The following is a 20,479-nucleotide window of genomic DNA, read 5'->3' on the forward strand; positions in this document are numbered from 1 at the left end:
CAGCGAAATCTCCTTCCTGAAGGCAATAATTCAAAAGAGGAATACAAAGGATGGTTTCTTCAGCAGTGATTGATCGTGCTTCGCGCAGTATTGCACTATCCGTAGCACTGAAAGGGACGGGAGTGGGTCTACCAATTACTTAGCAGCAGTTTGCTGTCAAATACAAAATTCACGAACACGTTACATGTGTGTTAATGCTTGGTGAATTCTGAACAAAGATACAGCGTTATCCGGTTTTGGAAACAATCTCCATGTGCGCGTATACTGTAAATATCGGCGATTCAATTAACTCCACCCTTGCGGTCAAAGGTCAACCTCGTCCACCTGACTCAGTCACATGACCTAGTTCATCGAACAGTACCCGGTACCCGAGCCTGAGCAGCCGATCCAACAAGGAGTGCTTGAGAGAGCGAAACTGAAAGCTTTTCACAATGGATGGCGGTACTGACTTTCGGATACTTAATCTGAATTGCTGGTAAGTCCGACCATCGGGGAAAAGCTAGAAAACGGATAAATCCAGTGCTTTTCACCGTGTCCAGTGAGTGAATCACAGCGCGATGTGCATGATCGGACTTTACCAATACGTTTGAGTTCAGGGACGTGAGGAGGCACACAGTTCACACCACCGGTTCATTCAATCACAGTCCGGTGGAGGAACTGTGATTCAATGTAAAATTCATAAACGAGACGTTGATACGACAATGTAGTTTGAGTTGTTTTGATTGAAATGCCTTGTCCTCGCTCTCATGGCAGAGCCCTAGCTGCAAAAACTGTACCTCTAGGGTGAGGCGGTAGGTGAGTTTTGGTTTTTGCGACCTCGCTCACCAGTAGAGCGAGGTCGCAAAAACCAAAACTCACCGACCGCCTCACCCTAGAGCTACAATTTTGCAGCTAGGCAGAGCCCATTTGACCATTGTCTCATTGGAGTCGACTTCATGTGACCATGGAGGTAGAAAGTCTTTCTACCTCCATCATTTGAGTCGAGGCGTTGATTATCACTATCCTGGAATTCACACGTTGTGATTGTTGATATCATGGCAGTAATAGCAAGATCCCCAATCCTGAGGCAAAAGTCAGACGTTATAGTGTTCTTCATTTTCTAGTTTGGGTATTTGCTTCGTCAAACAAAGTGCAAAGATTGTAACATATCTAGCTGTGGGTCCATAGCTGTGGTGGTTACAGACGAGATTCCTGCCTTTTAAGGGCTGGTTTTGACTTTTACGAGTTTATGTATTTATAGGGGCATACCATATTTAAATCTGAGTAAGCTACGGAAGGAGAGGATGTTGGATATTGCTGAAGAATTAGCCAAAGGAGCTTGTGATGTTGTGTGCTTACAAGAGGTAAATATAAATCTATTCTCTCCAATTCCCTGTATTCAAAGAATTATGAGTCCCGAAAAATATATGTGATACACCACAATTGTTGGTGAAATTGTGCCATGAAATTTCCAGAATTTCTGCAACTGATTTCAAATAACCCAGATACATGTATATTGTTTGTAGGGTGTGTAATGAAAAGAATCTGAAATTTACAGAGTTTTCCAATAAGGGATTTTTAGGGGTGGGCTACACCTCTGCTCTTGGAGCAATCTATTCCTATGGTAATAACTGTACAAGAGAATACATTTTCACAACAAACAAATATGCATATTATGTATTGTTATGTAAATTGACTGCCCCTCTATTTTTCCAAGTGGAGCTGTGGAGAACACTGAACAGTGGAACCCAGTGTGATGAACAATTGAATTTCATTTGTTCATTATACGGGATTCCATCAGTGCGATGAGACCTCTACCACATTGCAACAACCGTGATTCAGTAATCGCACTCCAGAATTATCCATATTTCTATTGTAGTAGTTTCATAGAGGTATAATATTCGTTATTATTTCCAGATCTGGAGTGTTTCTGACTTTGAAAGACTGAGAACAGCTTGCATGGGAAAGTACCCGTACAGCCATTATTTTCACAGGTAACTTTACAAATCTTGTAAATTTTGATATTCATGACCTTTGACCTCTTAAAGAACTGCAGACTCTGGCTGCGATGAGCAATATACAGAAAAGTAAGTCATTTAAAATTTTGTTGTACAAACATGTGTAATTAGATTCACTAATACTGCAACATTGAAGCAGGAGAGGAGGCATCATGCCCCTGTGGGTAGGTACAAATTCCTTGATGGCAGGATTGGGAGTTTGAGACCCAGCAATGGCCAGAGCAGTGAATTAACTATCAGAGGATAGGACACAAGATATTGTCTAGCCCATGAGCAAGGCACTTTACTCCTCATTGTTTTATTGAGTAGTTGGTGATGGGTATCTTACCCTATAAATGGGCTGCTAGTGCTACCTATTGGATGGTATAGTGGGTGATGGGTACCTTATTCTGTAAATGGGCTATCACCCATTGTATAGCTATAGTTGGTGATGGGTACCTCATGCCATAAATGGGCTGTTACCCATTGTATGGGTAGAGTGGGTGATGGGTATCCCATCCAATAAATGGTCTTTCGCCCACTGGATGATAGAGTCAATAAAAGTAATGAAAGACTGTATAACTAAATATTGTGAATTTAATACATATTTCTTTCATACGAAAGTATTTTGTATCTTTGTTTGACAGTGGTGTTATAGGCAGTGGTCTGTGTGTTTTTTCGAAATCTCCCATCGTCGGCGCATTTTATCATCATTACTCCGTGAATGGGTATCCACATCGGATCTTTCACGGTGACTGGTTTGGTGGCAAAATGGTGGGACTCTGTCAGATACTGCATCATGGACTCACCATCAATGTTTACGTGACTCATGTAAGTCTGATTCAAGATTCTAAAATGTTACTTTCCTTTCTGTAATGTGATGCAGTTAAGTCCTGTAGACAAAATGCCTTCAAAATGATAACAATATTACAGTATTGTTATTGGTCTGTTATTAGTGCGTCTATACAAGTAAAATGCACTGTTATTGTTTACATTTGAATTCTAATCCGGACCAGAATTCACTCGCCAGCAATAACTGCAGTTTACACATGTACAGGCCGAGTTGAGAAGTTGAATAATATGTATAGGGTAAGGAACTGTAATTTACATTGAGAACACAATTAGTGAAAAAATCATCAAAAGTTACCACTGCTATCCAGTGAATAGATGTGGTAATTTTCCAGATTGAATACAGCAAGGAAAATTACAATGTAAAGCTTTGCCACTTCTTTCTATTACAGAGATTATTTTCATTGTAATGCCAGTCATTTTCTTTGTCAATATGACTTATCATATAAATGTGCTATTGTGAAGTTAGTGAAAGCTGTTCAAATCATTTTTGGCTGCGCTTAACCCCCTCCCCCTTCTCCCCATTGTTTGGTCCGAACCCATTGTTATCCATGGTGATTTTCGACCTGTTTACAGGAGATTGGGGGTCCAATAGTGTAAGCTGTGAAAACACCTTTCACTGTTTTTTGTCTGTCTCTGGTTTGCAAATTATGAAATCATTGTCAAAACGTTGGGCATGTATTCCTCCACACCAATTTATAATCAATGCTTTGATCTTGCTCATAAATTAATGAACTCAAACATCTGTAAACACAATGTTACACAAAAAAAGAAACAATGCACTATAATGGCCATGGACAACACCCTCAATGTGACAAATCTTGCAGTCTGTTGACAGCATTGAACTCCAATTACCATGGCCTAGAGGTGCTGAACATTACAGTACCAGTCCCTTGATTTCATCATAATATTTGCATTTTGTCACCCAGTTCCATGCAGAGTATAACCATACCGACAAACCTTACCATGGCCATCGGTTGGTACAAGCCTTTGAAATGTGTCAGTTCATTGAACACACCGGACAGACAAGCCATGTGAATGTTATAGCTGGAGACTTCAATACAGAACCAGAAGAGATTGGTTACAAATTGATCACAAAATTACTTGAAATGAAAGATTCGTGGACCACACAGACCTGTATACAGGTTGGTAGTCATTCTCTCATGTTGTCAGCAGTGAAAATGCGTTACGAGTTTCTGTGGATACAATTTTGACAACCTTCATGGCCAATCGTTTTTAGCTCCTTTCATTGAGTGCTTTGTACTGCAAGACCAAGTATTTTTTCAGGGCTTTTGACAGCTATCTAGCTGTCTTTCTCAATTTCATTGACTGGCACCATTGTGTACGCGTGATTGTAAAATATCCCAGATTCAAAGCAGTTGATAGAGTCCACCGTTGCACTTCAGCATATACCTGATTGTTCTTACATACTAGTAGCTAGTTCGGTAACTCTTATCTTAAACTTATCTGATTTATGGTCCAAAATATTTGCATTATCTACCATGAAATTTTAAAGAATCTTACATCAGAAAAACAAATCTAACATCGAACTGAAAAGTTAGATTGTATCAACTGCCTTGAATGTGGGACAGTATTGTAACTCCACACATGCCAGGGTATTGTCAATCAACGCCATTGAAATAGATAGCTTTGTAGTCGTCAAAGCTCTGTAGGAGAAAATGAACACTTTGGTAGTGTAGTACAAAGTACTTGGTAACAATAACAGAGGACTATATTCTCACATTCCTGGCCACTGGGAGTGTGGGATCGACGGTGTGGGAAAAATCGATCCCACACTCCAATGTGGGATGGATTTTTCAGAAATCAGAAATCTAAAAAATATTACACAAGCTATGATTGATTGGATGATAAACAGCTTTTTCGTTCCACGGGCAAGATATCATCCAATAGCACGATGAGTAACATACTGACCGGAAGTAAAGTAAGCGGGTCAGAGTATGGAGGCAGACGACAGCATTGTCGCGATTTCAGATAATGTTATACATCATTGGTGACAGGCTCACAAAAAATGGCTAGATTACTCTCCATCATTGTATACTGTGGAGCTATTTGCATCTAAAAGGATGTTGGATCTAATAGGGATATTTTCATTTGAAAACAAGTGATTAAACTCATAGAGTGTTTTTCATTGATAACTCACAGAGCTTGCAGCTGGAAAAGCATATCATGTAAATTATCACAAGTTCAAGTTGTTGGTCTTCCGTTTCAGTGAATGGGAGACTGTGAATGTGCTACTGAACCAAATCAACTTTTTGTAATATTTTTGTTTATCCTCCTACTTAATATCCAATGTTGAAAGTGGTATCGTCTTTCTTGTAACGTTTCTTTAAAATACATCCCATACTGATACCCACAGTCAATATTTAACCCAGACATTATGGGCAGATAGTACAAAGTTGAGGAAAACACAATGTTTTGAAGGAGAAAATCTCCAAGTCAAGCTCCTCACAACTGTGTCTCATTTTAAGTAGGCTATATTATTAAGGTTGTCGCACTGATTTATACTATTCTAAGGAGTAGACAAGGCCCACTGCAGTCAGAAAATACCCATATACTCAAGTTCAGATTATGACAGTGTCACAACTAAACATAAAATCTTGGGAACTTAAAATGTATTTGGATATTTGGAGACCAGCTTTTCCAAAAATATATTTTGTTTATTTTGCAAGTTCCTGGCTGAAGTGCAAAGTAAAATATAATGTTTAAAATATACCACAAAATGACATTGCCACTTCAATATGCAATCAATGTCAATTGTACAGTTTGAAATGGCACTGATTTGTAGAGGGCAATATTTATTCACATTTGACCCTTGACCTTTGACTTTCAGGATGCATGTGATGGCAGCACCAGTGACGTTCCTTCCAATTCTTTTACCAAGCCATCTGCTTCAATACGTTTCCCAAAAGGCAAACGAATTGACTACGTCATGTACCAAGTTAACGATGAATGCGACATTGAATGTCTGGAAAGCAGTGTTACAATGGGCAGGGTACCAGGTAAAGACTACAATTTTTCTGATCACGAAGCCGTGGATGCCAAATTAAAAATTCATAAAAAGGAAAAGAAGCCATTACCAGGTAAGAATAGTCTCTCAGGTTTTTCATCACGTTGATCATAAGATTAGGTTTGTTACTAAGTATAGCATTGCTCACTACCAATGGAAATTCCAACAGATTTGTCTTGTTTTCTCTGCTTATTGATAGAACTTGTAATCATTGTCTGTGCTTGATGCATGATTTTTCCAGTTGCCTCATAAAATTGGTCGTGAAAGAGTACTTTTTACATATATTAATATGAATCTTACTGTAAATCTGTGTCCAAGCCAGGAAATTGACTGAAATTCTCTCTCATATGGGCAATAAATAACAGTTTTAAAAGTACGTATATGATACTTTATAGATAATAATCATTTTTATTTACACAAGATATAATTTTGCAGACAGATAAATTCCTAGGATAAGTAATGAGAGTCTTTTTAATTTTGCAGAATTTGATGAAAAGTCAAGCAGCGAATGTATCCAAGTTTTAGAAGATGTGATTGGTGACATCAAAACTGGACACGATAATTTGAAAACCGTCCAATTATGGACAAGGATAGGTTTGATAATATCCCTGTCATTGTGCCTGCTCTGGTTTATACCACATTTTGATAAGATTAAGCTGGTTGCTTTGGTATTAGCAACGCTGGGGGTATCATACATGTTTGTCATGGCAACAGTGGGAATAAGGATGGAGAGGAAGGCATATACAGAGTGTATTAATAACATGACATTGAAACTTAATAGTTTGAAACGTGAAAGAAAATCTTGATACCTTTAATTACCGTACTTGTGTGACTATAACCCACCTCTATAAGCTTCTCCATAACAATATAGATAACTGTGTTAGTTAAGCTGGGAAGTTGTTGGTGAGTTTTGCGGACTTTTGGCTATCGTTGTCTATCAGTACTAATGTGATTGTGGCATGCCAGTTCATGAGATTGTGAGAATATGAATCTTGTAAGTATATTTCTTGCCTTGTACAATTTCTTTGGATGTAAGTTGATTTTTGAAAGCGATCGAAAAGTTCTGGGGCATTAAGTAATTTTACATAAATTAATCTTGTATGGCAGATAACATGGGTTGCTGGAATATAAGCCCCCCCCCCCAACTACTTAACTGCAGTTTTGTGTTGCCAAACTAGGGGGTTATACTTGGACAAGTAAAATATGCATAAATGAGACACATTATATCGCTTAATTTGCAAATGATAGATGACAAAGACAAGATGCTGAAAATCTTATTTAGTCCACAAGCTTGAAAGTGAATCTACAAAACAGCATATCAACAAAGAGTGTAAATATCTGTCCGAGAGGTACATTCTACCCGACGATAATAGACATTCAAAGTTGATACCATGACAACTCTTTATACTATACTCTTGATTCAAAAAATAATGATTTTCTATTCCTTTTGACCAAAAACCTGTTCATGTCTACTATACAAGACAGGATCAGAAATTTCCTCCCGTCAAAAGTTATGTTGTCAGTGCTAATGTTTCCATTGTATAGTTTCAGTTCAGAGTCGATTTTTCCTAATATAGGAAAAAAGTGTATCTGCAGTAACAGCAATTTACTGAATTATTTTCATGTGATAAATCATAGCTACAAACTCTGAAATCTTTTGTTGAATTTAACTTTTTCATTCATTCATTCATTCATTCATTCAGATAATTTTCAACTTTCTCAGAGAACCAGAGTTTTCAGCTTTGAGTTTATATTGTTAATTTTCATCTGTGTCAAAAGTGACTTATTTTATTGTACTCGTGAAGTGTGCATATAATTCCAATACTGTCATCAGATTATTTATCATTCTATGTTTTCAAGACAAGTGTGAAAGAATTGCCTTTAATAACAGCTTTTCTTAAATATACCAGTAAGCTGAACAAAATAGGTTTGCAATGCTCAATTCATAAGATGTAGGCATTTTAATATAGTTTAATATAAATTATTAATTTCACTATTGATAACAATGTGTGACATTGCGAGCAATTGTATATGTTTCATTCTGAGAATTCTATGTGATTATGCGTGCATTTGATACAGCATTTATTTTGTGTCAAATGATGAAATCATTGAACATGTAAGATTTCTTTGTTTGTCCTTTTTAAAGTAGCTTGACAATATTTTTTATTTCTCATGCAAAAGCCTTTGACCAGATGGGTGTGCCAGAGTAAAGTAAAAAAGTCCTTTAAAAAGCCACATTTCATAGTTGACTGGAATTTGGAACTCTGCAGTGTTAATTACATGTTCAATTCATTTAAGCTTGCATTTTAACCTGCTCAACCCCAATCCCTGCGTACAGGACCACACTCACCCTTCCTGACCTTGGGATTGGGCCAAGCCATGTTAGTGATAGGGTTCAACAAGTATTGCTTGAGTATGAAGCTATTTTGCTGAAAATAACCAGCCTTCCTGTCAACGCTGTTTTGAAAATTAAACGTATAGAGCACTAAAGTATACTCATTCCTGCAGTGAATGATGCTTGCATCTTTTTCTGGACAGAGCCTAAAAGTAAGTCAGCACCATAAGAAACAAAAGAAATAGACTTCTCTAAGTGTTGAACTGAATCAATTAAATGAGAATATTCTGCTGTATGTTTGGTAACATGTGTTTGTTTATATTATGTGTCATTGATTGATTCATTGATTCGTTGATTTCAATGATGCCCTAATTTGGCATTGAACGGGTGTCAATAACGGTGAATATTCAAAATTGTGCTCCAACTTTGATGCGTTTTTATGGGAATTAATAATTTCCCAAACTCCAGTATTTTGTAATTCTGTGCAATATGTGGCTGAGGAATTCAAGTGTAAATCTTTGAAATTCATATAAATAAATGTTATTATCCAAGTGAGGAATTTCAATGAGTCTATTTATTTACTTTTTTCGATTGCCGTGTGAAATCTTCGCATGTGAGCATCATTGTGCTTATTTAGGTAGCATTTCTTCTATTTCTCCACATTGTGAAATGTTGTCTTTTGTACCATGTAGAAGACTTCCATTTGACTCTCTCTCTCTCTCTCTCTCTCTCTCTCTCTCTCTCTCTCTCTCTCGTGTCGTCTTGCTTTGTTGCTTCTCTGAGCTCTTGTTTTCTCTTTGTCGAGAGAAACAAATGTTCCTTCAGTATGGTCAAGAGAGGGCGTATTTCCCTTCGAGGTTCGTTCTTGTTGGCGCTCTCGTTTATTTCGAGATAGGACGAGAATTGCAACGCCATTTTGGAAATCTAGTGTACAACGTGAGTTGCCAAAATGAAAGACGTCGCCGGGTATCTGAGCCAACAGCAAAGCCAAGCTAGTGCTGAAGTCGCTGCAGAGTGGGCTAAAACAGAGGACTTATACAACAAAAAGTGAGTAGGTCGATGTTATCTGGTGGTTGAAATCTGGTCTTTATTCACGGCTATCAGCCTTGACAAAGCTCCAGTCTTGTCTCCAGAATTGCAGACTCCAGTCAATCACTTGTACACACACAGTCAGTAGAGGGACTGTGACTTGTAGTAGTATAAATCTGAAAAGTCACTAAAATAAAGTTACGCTCTGGTAAGCGAAGACGTTTTAAGTGGTTATGGTAGTTTACTGTTTCGTTTAGTTCATTGGCAGCTAAACATAAGTTTCCATTGAAAAGTACGTTACCCCATCGGTCATGTACCGGTATTAATAATACAGTTTAGAGATACATATATATTTGAGGTATCTCTAGAGTTGATACTTGTGTTATATTGAGTGTTGTATTTTGGCGATCATTTGTGTCGGAGCCCCACAATACAACACTAGCATACTGGTACGCATACCTTGTCAAAGCTTACTCTTTTGGTATGTTATGGACCAAAATTTCAAGCTTTCATTGAAATCTACTGGCCACGTATGTCCAAATTGTTATTAAATTCTCCTGCAATGTCTGTCCATGTGAAAGAAGGACTATTAAAATTTGAACATTTCAACACCGTAGTTCGGCGCAAACTAGCTGCAAAATTGTAGCGCTACGGTGAGGTGGTCGGTGATTTTTGGTTTTTGCGACTTCGTCACATAGCGCTACAATGCCGATGGCCTGTAGAGCAGGGTTTCATAAGTTTTGAAGTAGGGGCAAGAACGGAAAAGTAGGCGGCTTGCAGCTGCCATGACCACAAAGTGGTCGTCGTTGGGGGAGGGTCTGGGAGGGGGTGTTCCCCCTTCCGGCCGAAGGCCGGAAACCCTGAAAAATGAGCTAAAATTCACGTTTTACAGCTCGCAGTCACTTGAATTTCTAGTATTTTCAGGAGAATTGTCAGCAGTGTTCCAGGGCAATTTGTGTTCATATCATAAAGCCATTTTCCTGGGAGATTAGGCCTAAATATGATAATTCATAATTAAAAATGATAAAATGTGGTAATGTTGACGATATTTTGAACAAAGAAAACTGAAGTCTTTAGAGCCTCTATGCTTTTAGGAGGTAAACTATAATAATTCACTATTATTAATGATATAAATTTGATATGTAGATGATATTATACTGTGTTACATCTAGACATGGCGATAGGGGATTCCCCCTCTGTTGAAATGTTGGCACCCCCAATTTATTTGTCAAGGGGGACCACTCCCCCCAATGAAATGGTGCCAGTCACACCTTAGAGGTACAAGTAGAACACATGAACTAGTGAAATGCCCCCGAAATTTTCTTGTAAAGGGGAATCCCCCATCCCGTTGTGATGCCATCCTGGATGAAACACTCACATTTTAAGCACAGTAAATGAGAAACTTTTCATTAATGTATAATGTTATGCTTAAAATTAAGAACCATGATGTTTGGTATGAAAATCTGCAGATGAAGAACTTTTATACCACTGGGGAGGTAAAAAGGATAATTTATATAACAATAATGATAAAAATGACAATCATTGCCATATTTTGCAAATAGAATCAAAGACCCTCAAGGTTATTTGACTATATGGGTAAGCAAAGTAAGAACCTTGATATAGGATATGAAAATTTGTACGTTCAGAAACTCACATTTGATTTAAGCTGATGACCATTTTTGAAGTAAATTTAGAAGTTTGATCGTATTTTAACCACTCTGGGCGACATTCTTATTGGCTTCGATAGACCAAAAGCAGTACATATCATACGTCCAGCTGGTTCTATACCTTCACATTTAGGCTACCACCGCTGTGCAACGCACGTCGGCTTATTAAAATTCGAACTGTGATCGGGAAGTTTTTTCGTGAGAAAAAAATCAGGTCATTGCCTTCGAAAACAGTTTAAATCCACGTAATTATCCTTCTCTTGTTTCTTGGTCCATTTCAAAACCAAGGATCGTACAGCGAAGCCTGGCCTTGCGATCGCTTCCGTCTTCATTTGTTCATCGACTATTTTGAGTCGAGCTAACGACGGCCGGCAGGTGTAGTATGCCCGTTTTCATTGGCGTATATAAAAGTCACCACATAGGAATCGGCAAATTCAGGTAGCTAATAGAATCGTCCGTTGCAATTCCGATTTTTATTGCGGCAGTATACGCAAGACCGTGCTCCATCATAGTACAAGGCGATCATAGTAGTCGCTCGTCTTCTAAATTTTGTTTCACATAAAAGCCGTTAACGTTGAAAAGTTTGATTACACAGCTTGTGAAACCTGTGCGTATCATTCCAGAAGGTAAACAATATTTAGCTATGAAAGATTTCAAATTTCCGAAAAAGTAGCTGGCGAAATCGTGAGAGTAACCGGTCAATTTCGCCGGCTGCCGGCTCTTAATGAAACCCCTGTAGAGGTGAAAATAAGCGCACCCCGCTGGACTAGGCGTGTTGATGTGAAATGCTACATGTTTACTGCATTTGGTCGTACCGATTATCACAAATGAAGACTCAACACTATACTACATTAAACCTTGTCATTTATGGGGTTTGGAATTTGTTCAAACATGTCGATCGCGTTCCATACACATTGGGCGTGCGTTGGGCATCGGTGTTTCTCGGAGCCTCCATTACCGGAAATGGTAATCACGTCAACACGCCTTGTGTCCAATGGGGTGCGCTTATTTTCACCTCTACAGGGCCATCGGCATTGTAGCGCTACTGGTGAGCGAAGTCGCAAAAACCAAAAATCACCGACCGCCTCACCGTAGAGCTACAATTTTGCAGCTAGGCGCAAACCAATGTTGTCAATGGTGACACTTGAATATTCATATATTTTTGTAATGAGAGTCGGGAACACCGTAGTAAAGTGTAGTATAATAAACGAGGCAATTCAACCGGTCTTCAATCTTCAAGTGGTCTTTACTTTTAAACCAACATAATTTCAGCTGAACTTAAGTCTTCCTTTTCATCAACTCAGCCTATAGCAGGCTTTTTTTTCCTGCTCTGTCCAAATGTACATCTGGAGAACGAGACTTGTGCATCTCCGAACATAGAGTAAAAATAAATATCACATGAAGATTGGAGACCAGCTGAACTGCCTCGTTTTGTACTACACGTGATACAATATGGTTATGTTTACATGTAATTTTGCCTGAACAGATTAAAGTGTTGATCCTTTTACAGTGAGAGTGTTGGAAAATTGTGTCGCCAAAATCTTAAAAGTGAATCCTCATTATGATTTCATTTCAGATTGTGGCATCAGCTGACACTTCATCTTCTCCAGTTTGTCAAGAATCCATGCTTTGAGCGTGGTGATGGACTTTTACAGGTAAACAATCTCCAGCTTCCAAGAACTACAAATATGTTGCATGTTTCCAGCTGTTTGGTGTTTTTGATGAGGTCTGCAGAACTTCCACAACCCTTTTGCCAGTTGAGACAAAAAAATTTAAAGGGCTACTACAAGGTTAATTTGGCAATCAAACTGGCGAACAAAGGCATTATCAACACCCCGTTGATTCCAACTAATAGCACTGTACAGTGTGTCACTGTTTACGTCCAAGAGACACTGTCTGTCAGGACAATCTATTAAATCCATCATGCAAATTACCCCATCAGACAGTTACCAAAGAAACCTTTTTCAACAAAAAAATCAACCTTATTAGTTGGTATTTTCATGAGTATAATACATTATTAAACTGTTTGTCAATAACATACTGCATACCCACACATTTGTGTATGTACCATTTTTGTTTCCCCAAATGGGAAATATCATTAGGACCTCCAGTAACTTGACTAGGGAACTGAGGTGAATTTTACGGAGGTATCAACCATAACAAAAATGCTGTTATTACTGATTCAACGTCTGACAACCCTTCACTAGATTCATGTTGTATTTAGTTGTACAGTAGAACCATTGCTTTTCCCTGCTACTATCATCATTCATTGACCTATTCTGACTGTAACTTACCATGACAATATTTTTTAAACCTGTTACTGCTGTTGACCCAAATATGTCATCATTGACAGCAAGTAATTCCATAGGCATTTAGCAAATTTTTGCTACACAGGCAACTCGGACTGGACTCTTTGACGGAAACTAATGAAAAAATTTTACCTCCATTTCTCAATATTGAAAGTTTGTCGGACATTTACGCAACATTATTAGTCAATTGATATGTTTGTTCACAGTTCAGTTGTCTATCTTTTAATTTTTAGACAGTGCATCTTTGATTGATATGATTTTTTTCTCAACCCTTATTTTCAGCTGTATGAGAATTTTTTGTCAGATTTTGAACATCGCATCAATCCACTGTCATTGACAGAAATACTCATTCATGTAATCAAACAAATTAAAGGTGAGTAAAACTGCTTATGTATAAATTGACAACAGACTAAGTAGGAAATTCACCCCTTTTGCCACTATGGTTTTGCCCAAAACCCATTGTTATCAATGATGATTGTGGACCTGTTTACAGGGAATTGGGGGTGAACAGGTTAAGTTTTGTGAAATTCCATCAGAAACAGCTCTTGAAAAGATCATTTCAGTTATTTGATAATGCAAATGTTGAAAATTCACTTTGTGAGTTGATGGTGTATGAAAAGAGGATCTCAAAATGAGTTTGTTTTCTGATGGAAAATTGATTGACTTATTTTATCAAGTAATTTTTAGGGTTTCTTACCCAAAGGTTTTGACAATTTACAAGTAATTTACAATGTGTGATGCAATTTGTCAAAATTATTTCATTATTTTTTGTAACTGATGTGAATGTATTGTGTTTTCACAGATACTGATGAAGCAATTGCATTCCTTGAAAAGACAAAGGAAAAGGTGATTAACAATATTTAATTAGAAATTACGATGTGATAATCAGTCTTAAGTTGTAGCAGTGGTAATCTTCTGGAGATGTTTTCAGTGTGTCAGTTTTATGAGAAAATGTCAGTTTCTGTCTCAGTGTATATTGCACTGGTGTCAGGTTTAGATGAAGGGATTGAAATTAATTTTGTGAGTAATAATACCCCAAGCAGTACTTTATAAATTATGTACCCAAAGGAGACATTTTTAACCCTTTGAGCGCTGCAATTTTCTCCCGCCAAAATTTAAATGCAAAATTTTACCAATTTTGATGAGTTTTTCTTAAACTTTTTAATAATTTTGGACCAAATGGACATCACATTTCATTTGCTACAGTTTTTTCTCAAAATTTTGGCAAAAATCTGAGAAAAATTGACTGTTTTTTTCTTTATGAAGGGGACAAAAGTGGACTTTGGCACTCAAAGGGTTGAATGTGTAACATTTCTTAACCATTGAAGTCAATTTAGAAATTGCTGTAAATCTACCCTTTGCTAGTGTGTGCAATATATAAAATTTGTTTGAGTCAGAGAGATTGTTAAATGTCAGTGTTGATGGGATGGAACAGTCATAAGGGTATAGACCAGTTTAGTATAAAAGAGATTTTGCATGCATGTTGCTCTAAATGACTGGTTTCAATTCTCACCACAGGTGAAAAGTAATGCTGTCGCTGCCATACTCTGCATGACAACAGTTGCTAGGATACAACTGACAAAGGGAAGCTTAGATGAATGCAAGGTATGTGATAGTATTGCACCATAATTTTCTGAATGACTGTCTTAGATTTTATATGCGCCTTGAAAGTGAAAGTTTGAGTTTTGCTCAAACTTTCCTCGAGGAAACTTGAAGCATTCCCTTTTCAAAATTGAGAATAAAAGTTAGGGGTTACTATGCAAACTTTCAGACCAGAGAAACCAAGTACCTAAAGTTTACCAATACTTGAAATCTGAAATACCATAACCTTTCTTTTACACCTTTGTAGTTTAACCCTGTCTTCACAATGGTCTGACCGAATCCCGTTGTTTCCTATTGTAAAATCAGACCTCTACACAGAAAAGTAGGGGGTAAAGAAGGAAGGGGCTAAATCACGAAGTTAGCGTATATGATAATAGCTTGAACTGCTTCCTATTGCGTCTCCAACATGTGTTTGCACAGGTGATAATAAAACAAGCTGGTGAGATGCTAGAGGAGCTAGATGGGGTAACTGAAGTCCACAGCAGATACTACGACGTAAGCAGTGATTATTTCAAAGTCATTGGATCACACGCCGATTATTATCGTGATGCACTCCGATTTCTCGGATGTGTCAACATTGAAGAAATTTTATGTGAGTATTGACACTTTTGATTCAGAATGCGGAATGAAAGTGATTTGCTCATACATTTCGACCAATTATTAGGCTTCTAGGAAAATGTGTCTGTTTGAATATTTTCAGCAAAATGAAAGCCCTTCAAATTGATACAGTTTTTGACAGTTTAAACATTTTATAGATGTGAGCTTATGCATGATAAGGCTGTAAACTAAAGCAATCCTGGCTCACTATTTGTAATTTTCATGAAAGGAAACAAAAATCTGAAAATATGTTTTCTTCATAGAACACAAAGATTTGCTGCATTTTAAATTTTAAATCTCAAAAACTTTCAGTTGTATTATTTTGCTTCCCAAATAAAAGAGTATCTATTTAGATTGGGATATTGAAGACAAATGCTACCGTAATGACAATGGCAACATTTCTATGAAAAGGTCTGGAAATCTTTGTTGCCTGACAATAATTCTTCCATTTTGTTGGTCAGAATTTAAGTGTTGTAAAATCCTTAGAATGAATACATGTAAATTACATCTTGTCATTTCACTGCCAGTGGCAACTTAACCTTTGAACTCTAAGCCACTTTCATTGTCAAGTCCAAAGAAAGTGGAATGGACAAAGTACAGGTTAGTAGTTGTCAATGAATGATTAATTTTGTAAATTTTTTTTCACAATTACTAATGAAAACTTGCCTTTGATTGTTTCTCACAGCTGAAGAACAAAAACAAAGAGCATTTAACCTAGGCTTAGCTGCATTACTCGGTGAAGGTGTATATAACTTTGGTGAACTGGTAAGTATTACAGTGAATTATTGTCAGTGAAGTCAGGAAGGCTAGAAAGCTTTCTGCCAGTAATTGAGTTATCAAATCTGCAAGTCCCAAATTTAGACTTACATGTAGATGATAAAGAGGATTCCATTACAGATAAAAATTGTAATTTAAACCCAAATTAAACAGGTGTATATAATCTAAAGTAGTTTTCTATTAGAATCAGATTTCTCACGATTTCATTTTAACATCATTCTTTTCAAGTATAATGATAATCTTAATGTTAACCTGACAAATTAAAATGTTATAAAAGGATCCCAGTGACACAAAATGAAATCACAACCACCTGAATCAAAGAAAATCCCCTGATGGCAATGCTATCGAGTTAAAGAGACCCTAGCTGTAACCTTTGATGAATTCTATTTTCCCTATTTTTTGATGTCAACAACAGTTTTTTATTCCACTCCAAAATGCATGTCAACTCTTCCTGCACAGTGTATAGACACCATTGTCATTGTTGACAAGGGAATTCTGCTCAGGACTAGAATTCAGATCTGAATAACAGTGCATTTTACACATATAGAGGCTATGTTGACAAGCTAGATAATAGGTGTTTCAACATGCTTTGGTGAGAAGAACAAGAACTCACAACTGACATACAAAACAAAAAATAGTTAAAAATTTATCAAAAGTTACAACTTGTTACCTAGTGTAACTTTTACTTTTTATTTCAAATAACCAACAGATATGTTAAAAACGTCAACAAAATCACAACACTATTGTAAGATTGACTTCAGTATATATGGATGATGTAGAAAACATTCATGTCACATTCATTTATTGTTGTTTGCAATGCTGTGTGTGTATCAGAAGGTGTGTTAAACTTCATCTATTGTTTGCATATGTGTACTTTGTATTTTCAGTTAGCGCATCCTATATTGCATTCTCTCAAGGACACAGAAAAGCAGTGGTTAGTCGATTTATTGTATGCATTCAACAGTGGTAACTTACAGAAATATGAATCTTTGAAATCTCAGTGGAAGCAACAGGTATGTGAAATGAGAAATATTCCAGCACTGCTGTGATACAAGGCTTTGTTCACCCTCAAATACTGCAAAACTGAGGACAAAATTCCTAGGAAAATTCTGAATATGGATTGACTTTGAGTGTATGAACCCTGAATATTGTGTGTTTGTGTGTACATCATTGTGCCATTGTCGATTTGAAAAACAGAACTCTAGTGGAATACTTTATCTGCAATACTGTAAATTTGTCTGTTGAAGAGTCATTGTAAAAATGTATAGAGCAAATAATGACTTGTGCTCCTCATCCGCGTTGACCCAAAGTTGGTATTCTTTTATCTTGAATGAAGTGGAATGTCTGTTTTCCATATGTTTGCAAAGAATAACCTGCAAATGCAATACAGTGTAAACAGAACTGTGACCACACACACACATGGCTATGAAGATTTTTAGTAAATAAATTATACGGAGAATTATGAATAGCGCGATGTGTTATTTCATGCAGGGCTTTTGAAATTTCATGTATTATTATTAATGGATATCTCAATATGTTCAAAATACTTAGTCATTCATATAGCTCACATTATACCAAGATAAATTATGAATATTTTGTCAAGAATATCTAAAGTGTGTGACTTAGCATTTATTGTCTCTCTGATACAGTAATCTTTATTGGGTTTTTTTGCCAGCCTGACCTTGCGACCAGCGAGGGCAGTCTTCGTCAGAAGATCTCCCTACTCTGCCTGATGGAAATGACGTTTACCAGACCTGCCAATCACAGAAATTTATCCTTTGAAGCTATTGCTAAAGAAGCAAGACTGCCGATAAATGAGGTCAGACATCTGTCATCTCTCTTCATTCTTTGAATTTAATTGCCAACTTTACAGTGCCCTGGTTTTACACATACAGATGCCCAGTGTTGTATGAGTCCAGAAGTCTACTGCTTGTTATCAAAACCAGCAATATAAATGTGCACCAGTATTCGTCTTAACCCTTTGAGCGCCAAAGTCAACTTTTGTCACCTACATAACATGTACTCCAGTCAAATTTTTTTCAGATTTTGCCAAAATTTTGATGAAAACCTGTAGCCAATGAAATGTGATGTCCGTTTTGTACTAAATAATAAAAAAAATTACAGAAAAATTCCTAAAAATTGTTAAAATGTTGCACTACAATTTTTATGGGAAAAATTACAGCACTCAAAGGGTTGACATGTCAGTCATTTTGATAAGCATAGAGTTGTACAGTACATTTTGTAAAGATAAAAAATGGTACACATGTGCATGTTTATGTCCGCTATTTACGAAATACTCCACTTTGAACAGACAAAATGAGGTATCTTTGTTTCTTCGTATACCAACAGGTTGAACACTTGGTGATGAAGGCATTGTCTCTTGGTTTAGTGAAAGGATCCATTGATGAAGTCGATAAGAAAGTTCACATGACATGGGTGCAACCAAGAGTCTTAGATTTACAACAGGTAAGCTCAGTGACAAATCCAGTATTTAGTGCAAGGATGAACATGCCCCGTTCATGCTTTATGTGACAAGACTGTCAGAACAACCACTTTTCCTGTTGTCCATGATGTTAACCCTGATCCTGCCAAGTTCATATGTCCACTATCAGGTCAAGCTGGTTACAACCAGTGAGGCAACATAGGTCTCATATGTTGTATTTTAACAAAGTTCTGAATATTGGAAGGCCTGCATGAATACATTGCTACTGTAAATATAACTTTTGGTGACCAAACCTGCTGCAAAGTACAATATACCATTCCAAGTAGATGAAAGTTCATATAGATTTGGCTCAATGCTGCTATTTACTGACTGGGCAAACGGGGAAGTGTTACTGTCTGGCAGGATTAGGATTGAGGTAGCATGCATCTTGAAACTGAAAGATTTAAATTTTTGCTCAAACTTTCCTCTAGGAATTTAAGCCATCCTATGTTAAAATCCAGAATTACAATCTGATGACACCCAGGGATGTAGAAAATTTTCGTTACACGTGGTATAGTATAGGGAGTAAGTGGTGTGTGAGCGCACAAAGTTTGTGCAAAATGTCTTGATTTTTGACTGAACATTAATTTTTACAGCTGGAAATTTTAGCAAACAGACGGTTGTTATTGCCGACTGCCGGCTATTTTCTACATCCTGCGTGCCCTGCAAATTTTGGTGCTACAGAAAGAAATGTCCTAAATTTTACCGATATTTGAAATACAAATGGTTGCATAGGAATACTATGTCATTCTGATGGGAAAAAATGAGATTTTCAGCTTTCATCAAAAGCAAAGTGGCAAATACTTTATTTACTCCAAAAATTTCAAAATGTGTCTAGGTAAACAGTAGACCATAAAGTATTGTTATCTGTCCCTGAGGCATATTGTACCTTAAACATTAATGTAAACACATTCCTTTATATTTGTCATCTAACATTGTGACCATTGTATTTTACAAAACCCAAAAAGTAAAAGGTTATTGCCAGGATAGTTGTTGAAAGAATACTTGTGTTCTTGTATGTCCAGTGTAAACTAATCAAGTTGATATTTTCGCCATCCACAGATTGCTAGTATGCAGCAGAGATTAGAACACTGGTGTACAGAAGTGAAGAACATGAAAGTTATGGTTGAGGACAAAGCTCAAGACATTCTCACATAAGGCTTGATGAAAAGACAATGAATAATTCATATAATTTGATGAGTTGCTTTTCACAATGTTCATATTTTGTGAATATAAGAACCAAGAACTTGTGTGACCAACGATGACACAGAACATCTTCAGAGACTTACAAAATGTTTCTAGATTTTCACTTTATCCAAAAAGTTCTGGTCAAGAGAAGATGGAATCATTGATATTCTGAAATAGAAAGTCTGTAGGGTAAATACCTTTATTTCTCGTATCATATTTTTTTCCGTACTCAATTTTTTTTATTCAAGTCCATTCTAATTGTATATTCAACTATTGAATAAATGTCCAAAGCTCTTCAGCATCCTGTTCGTCGTTGATGAATATTTTATGTCAGTGCGTGCTGCAGTTGTGAGCATATGCTGTAAAGAACATGAAATGCAATACATGGTTGCCTGTTGTCTCCAATAGGGAAACCTAGTATTTGAAGTGACCAGTACTGACAAAATCACTTTCAGAAATGGACATTAACGATACATTGTCAGACGACATTTGTTCGGCATATCATCTGTACATCATTTGTCTGAAAGAGTCCTTGCATTTTAAAAGACTTCGGGTAGGGACCCTGTATTCAGTGCTGTTTGATGTCATCATGTACTGTCCAACATCTTTCTGAACATTGCTGAGCAGTGAAAATTTAGAA

General features: G+C 36.9%; 2 protein-coding genes across 2 annotated transcripts; both read left to right on the plus strand.

Annotated features, from left to right (window-relative positions):
- The first annotated feature begins 331 nt into the window (after positions 1–331).
- Positions 332–8,743, plus strand: LOC139114298 (putative neutral sphingomyelinase). The gene is made up of 7 exons (XM_070675918.1): positions 332–475; positions 1,241–1,343; positions 1,897–1,973; positions 2,624–2,807; positions 3,755–3,970; positions 5,677–5,926; positions 6,337–8,743. Exons 1-7 carry the CDS (start codon positions 432–434, stop codon positions 6,657–6,659), a joined length of 1,197 nt encoding a protein of 398 aa, XP_070532019.1. The 5' UTR covers positions 332–431; the 3' UTR covers positions 6,660–8,743.
- Positions 8,744–9,065: 322 nt separating this feature from the next.
- On the plus strand, positions 9,066–20,140 carry LOC139114301 (26S proteasome non-ATPase regulatory subunit 13-like). Its single transcript, XM_070675931.1, has 11 exons — positions 9,066–9,235; positions 12,461–12,539; positions 13,476–13,566; positions 13,996–14,039; positions 14,712–14,798; positions 15,216–15,387; positions 16,078–16,157; positions 17,057–17,182; positions 17,845–17,988; positions 18,519–18,635; positions 19,714–20,140. The coding sequence occupies exons 1-11, from the start codon at positions 9,138–9,140 to the stop codon at positions 19,807–19,809; spliced, it is 1,134 nt and encodes a 377-aa protein (XP_070532032.1). The 5' UTR covers positions 9,066–9,137; the 3' UTR covers positions 19,810–20,140.
- The last annotated feature ends 339 nt before the right edge of the window (positions 20,141–20,479 follow it).

The sequence above is a fragment of the Ptychodera flava genome, chromosome 2 (genome assembly GCF_041260155.1).
Source record: "Ptychodera flava strain L36383 chromosome 2, AS_Pfla_20210202, whole genome shotgun sequence".
Classification (NCBI taxonomy): Eukaryota; Metazoa; Hemichordata; class Enteropneusta; family Ptychoderidae; genus Ptychodera; species Ptychodera flava.

What these genes read in the sequence shown, in the direction of transcription:
- LOC139114301 (XM_070675931.1), top strand. Translation starts at nt 9,138, where the DNA reads ATGAAAGACGTCGCCGGGTATCTGAGCCAACAGCAAAGCCAAGCTAGT. An exon ending in GTGGTGATGGACTTTTACAG is followed by an intron (nt 12,540 to 13,475) that starts GTAAACAATCTC and finishes CCTTATTTTCAG; the next exon opens with CTGTATGAGAATTTTTTGTC. An exon ending in GAGTCTTAGATTTACAACAG is followed by an intron (nt 18,636 to 19,713) that starts GTAAGCTCAGTG and finishes CGCCATCCACAG; the next exon opens with ATTGCTAGTATGCAGCAGAG.
- LOC139114298 (XM_070675918.1), top strand. Translation starts at nt 432, where the DNA reads ATGGATGGCGGTACTGACTTTCGGATACTTAATCTGAATTGCTG. An exon ending in TACAGCCATTATTTTCACAG is followed by an intron (nt 1,974 to 2,623) that starts GTAACTTTACAA and finishes TTTGTTTGACAG; the next exon opens with TGGTGTTATAGGCAGTGGTC. An exon ending in CCACACAGACCTGTATACAG is followed by an intron (nt 3,971 to 5,676) that starts GTTGGTAGTCAT and finishes TTTGACTTTCAG; the next exon opens with GATGCATGTGATGGCAGCAC.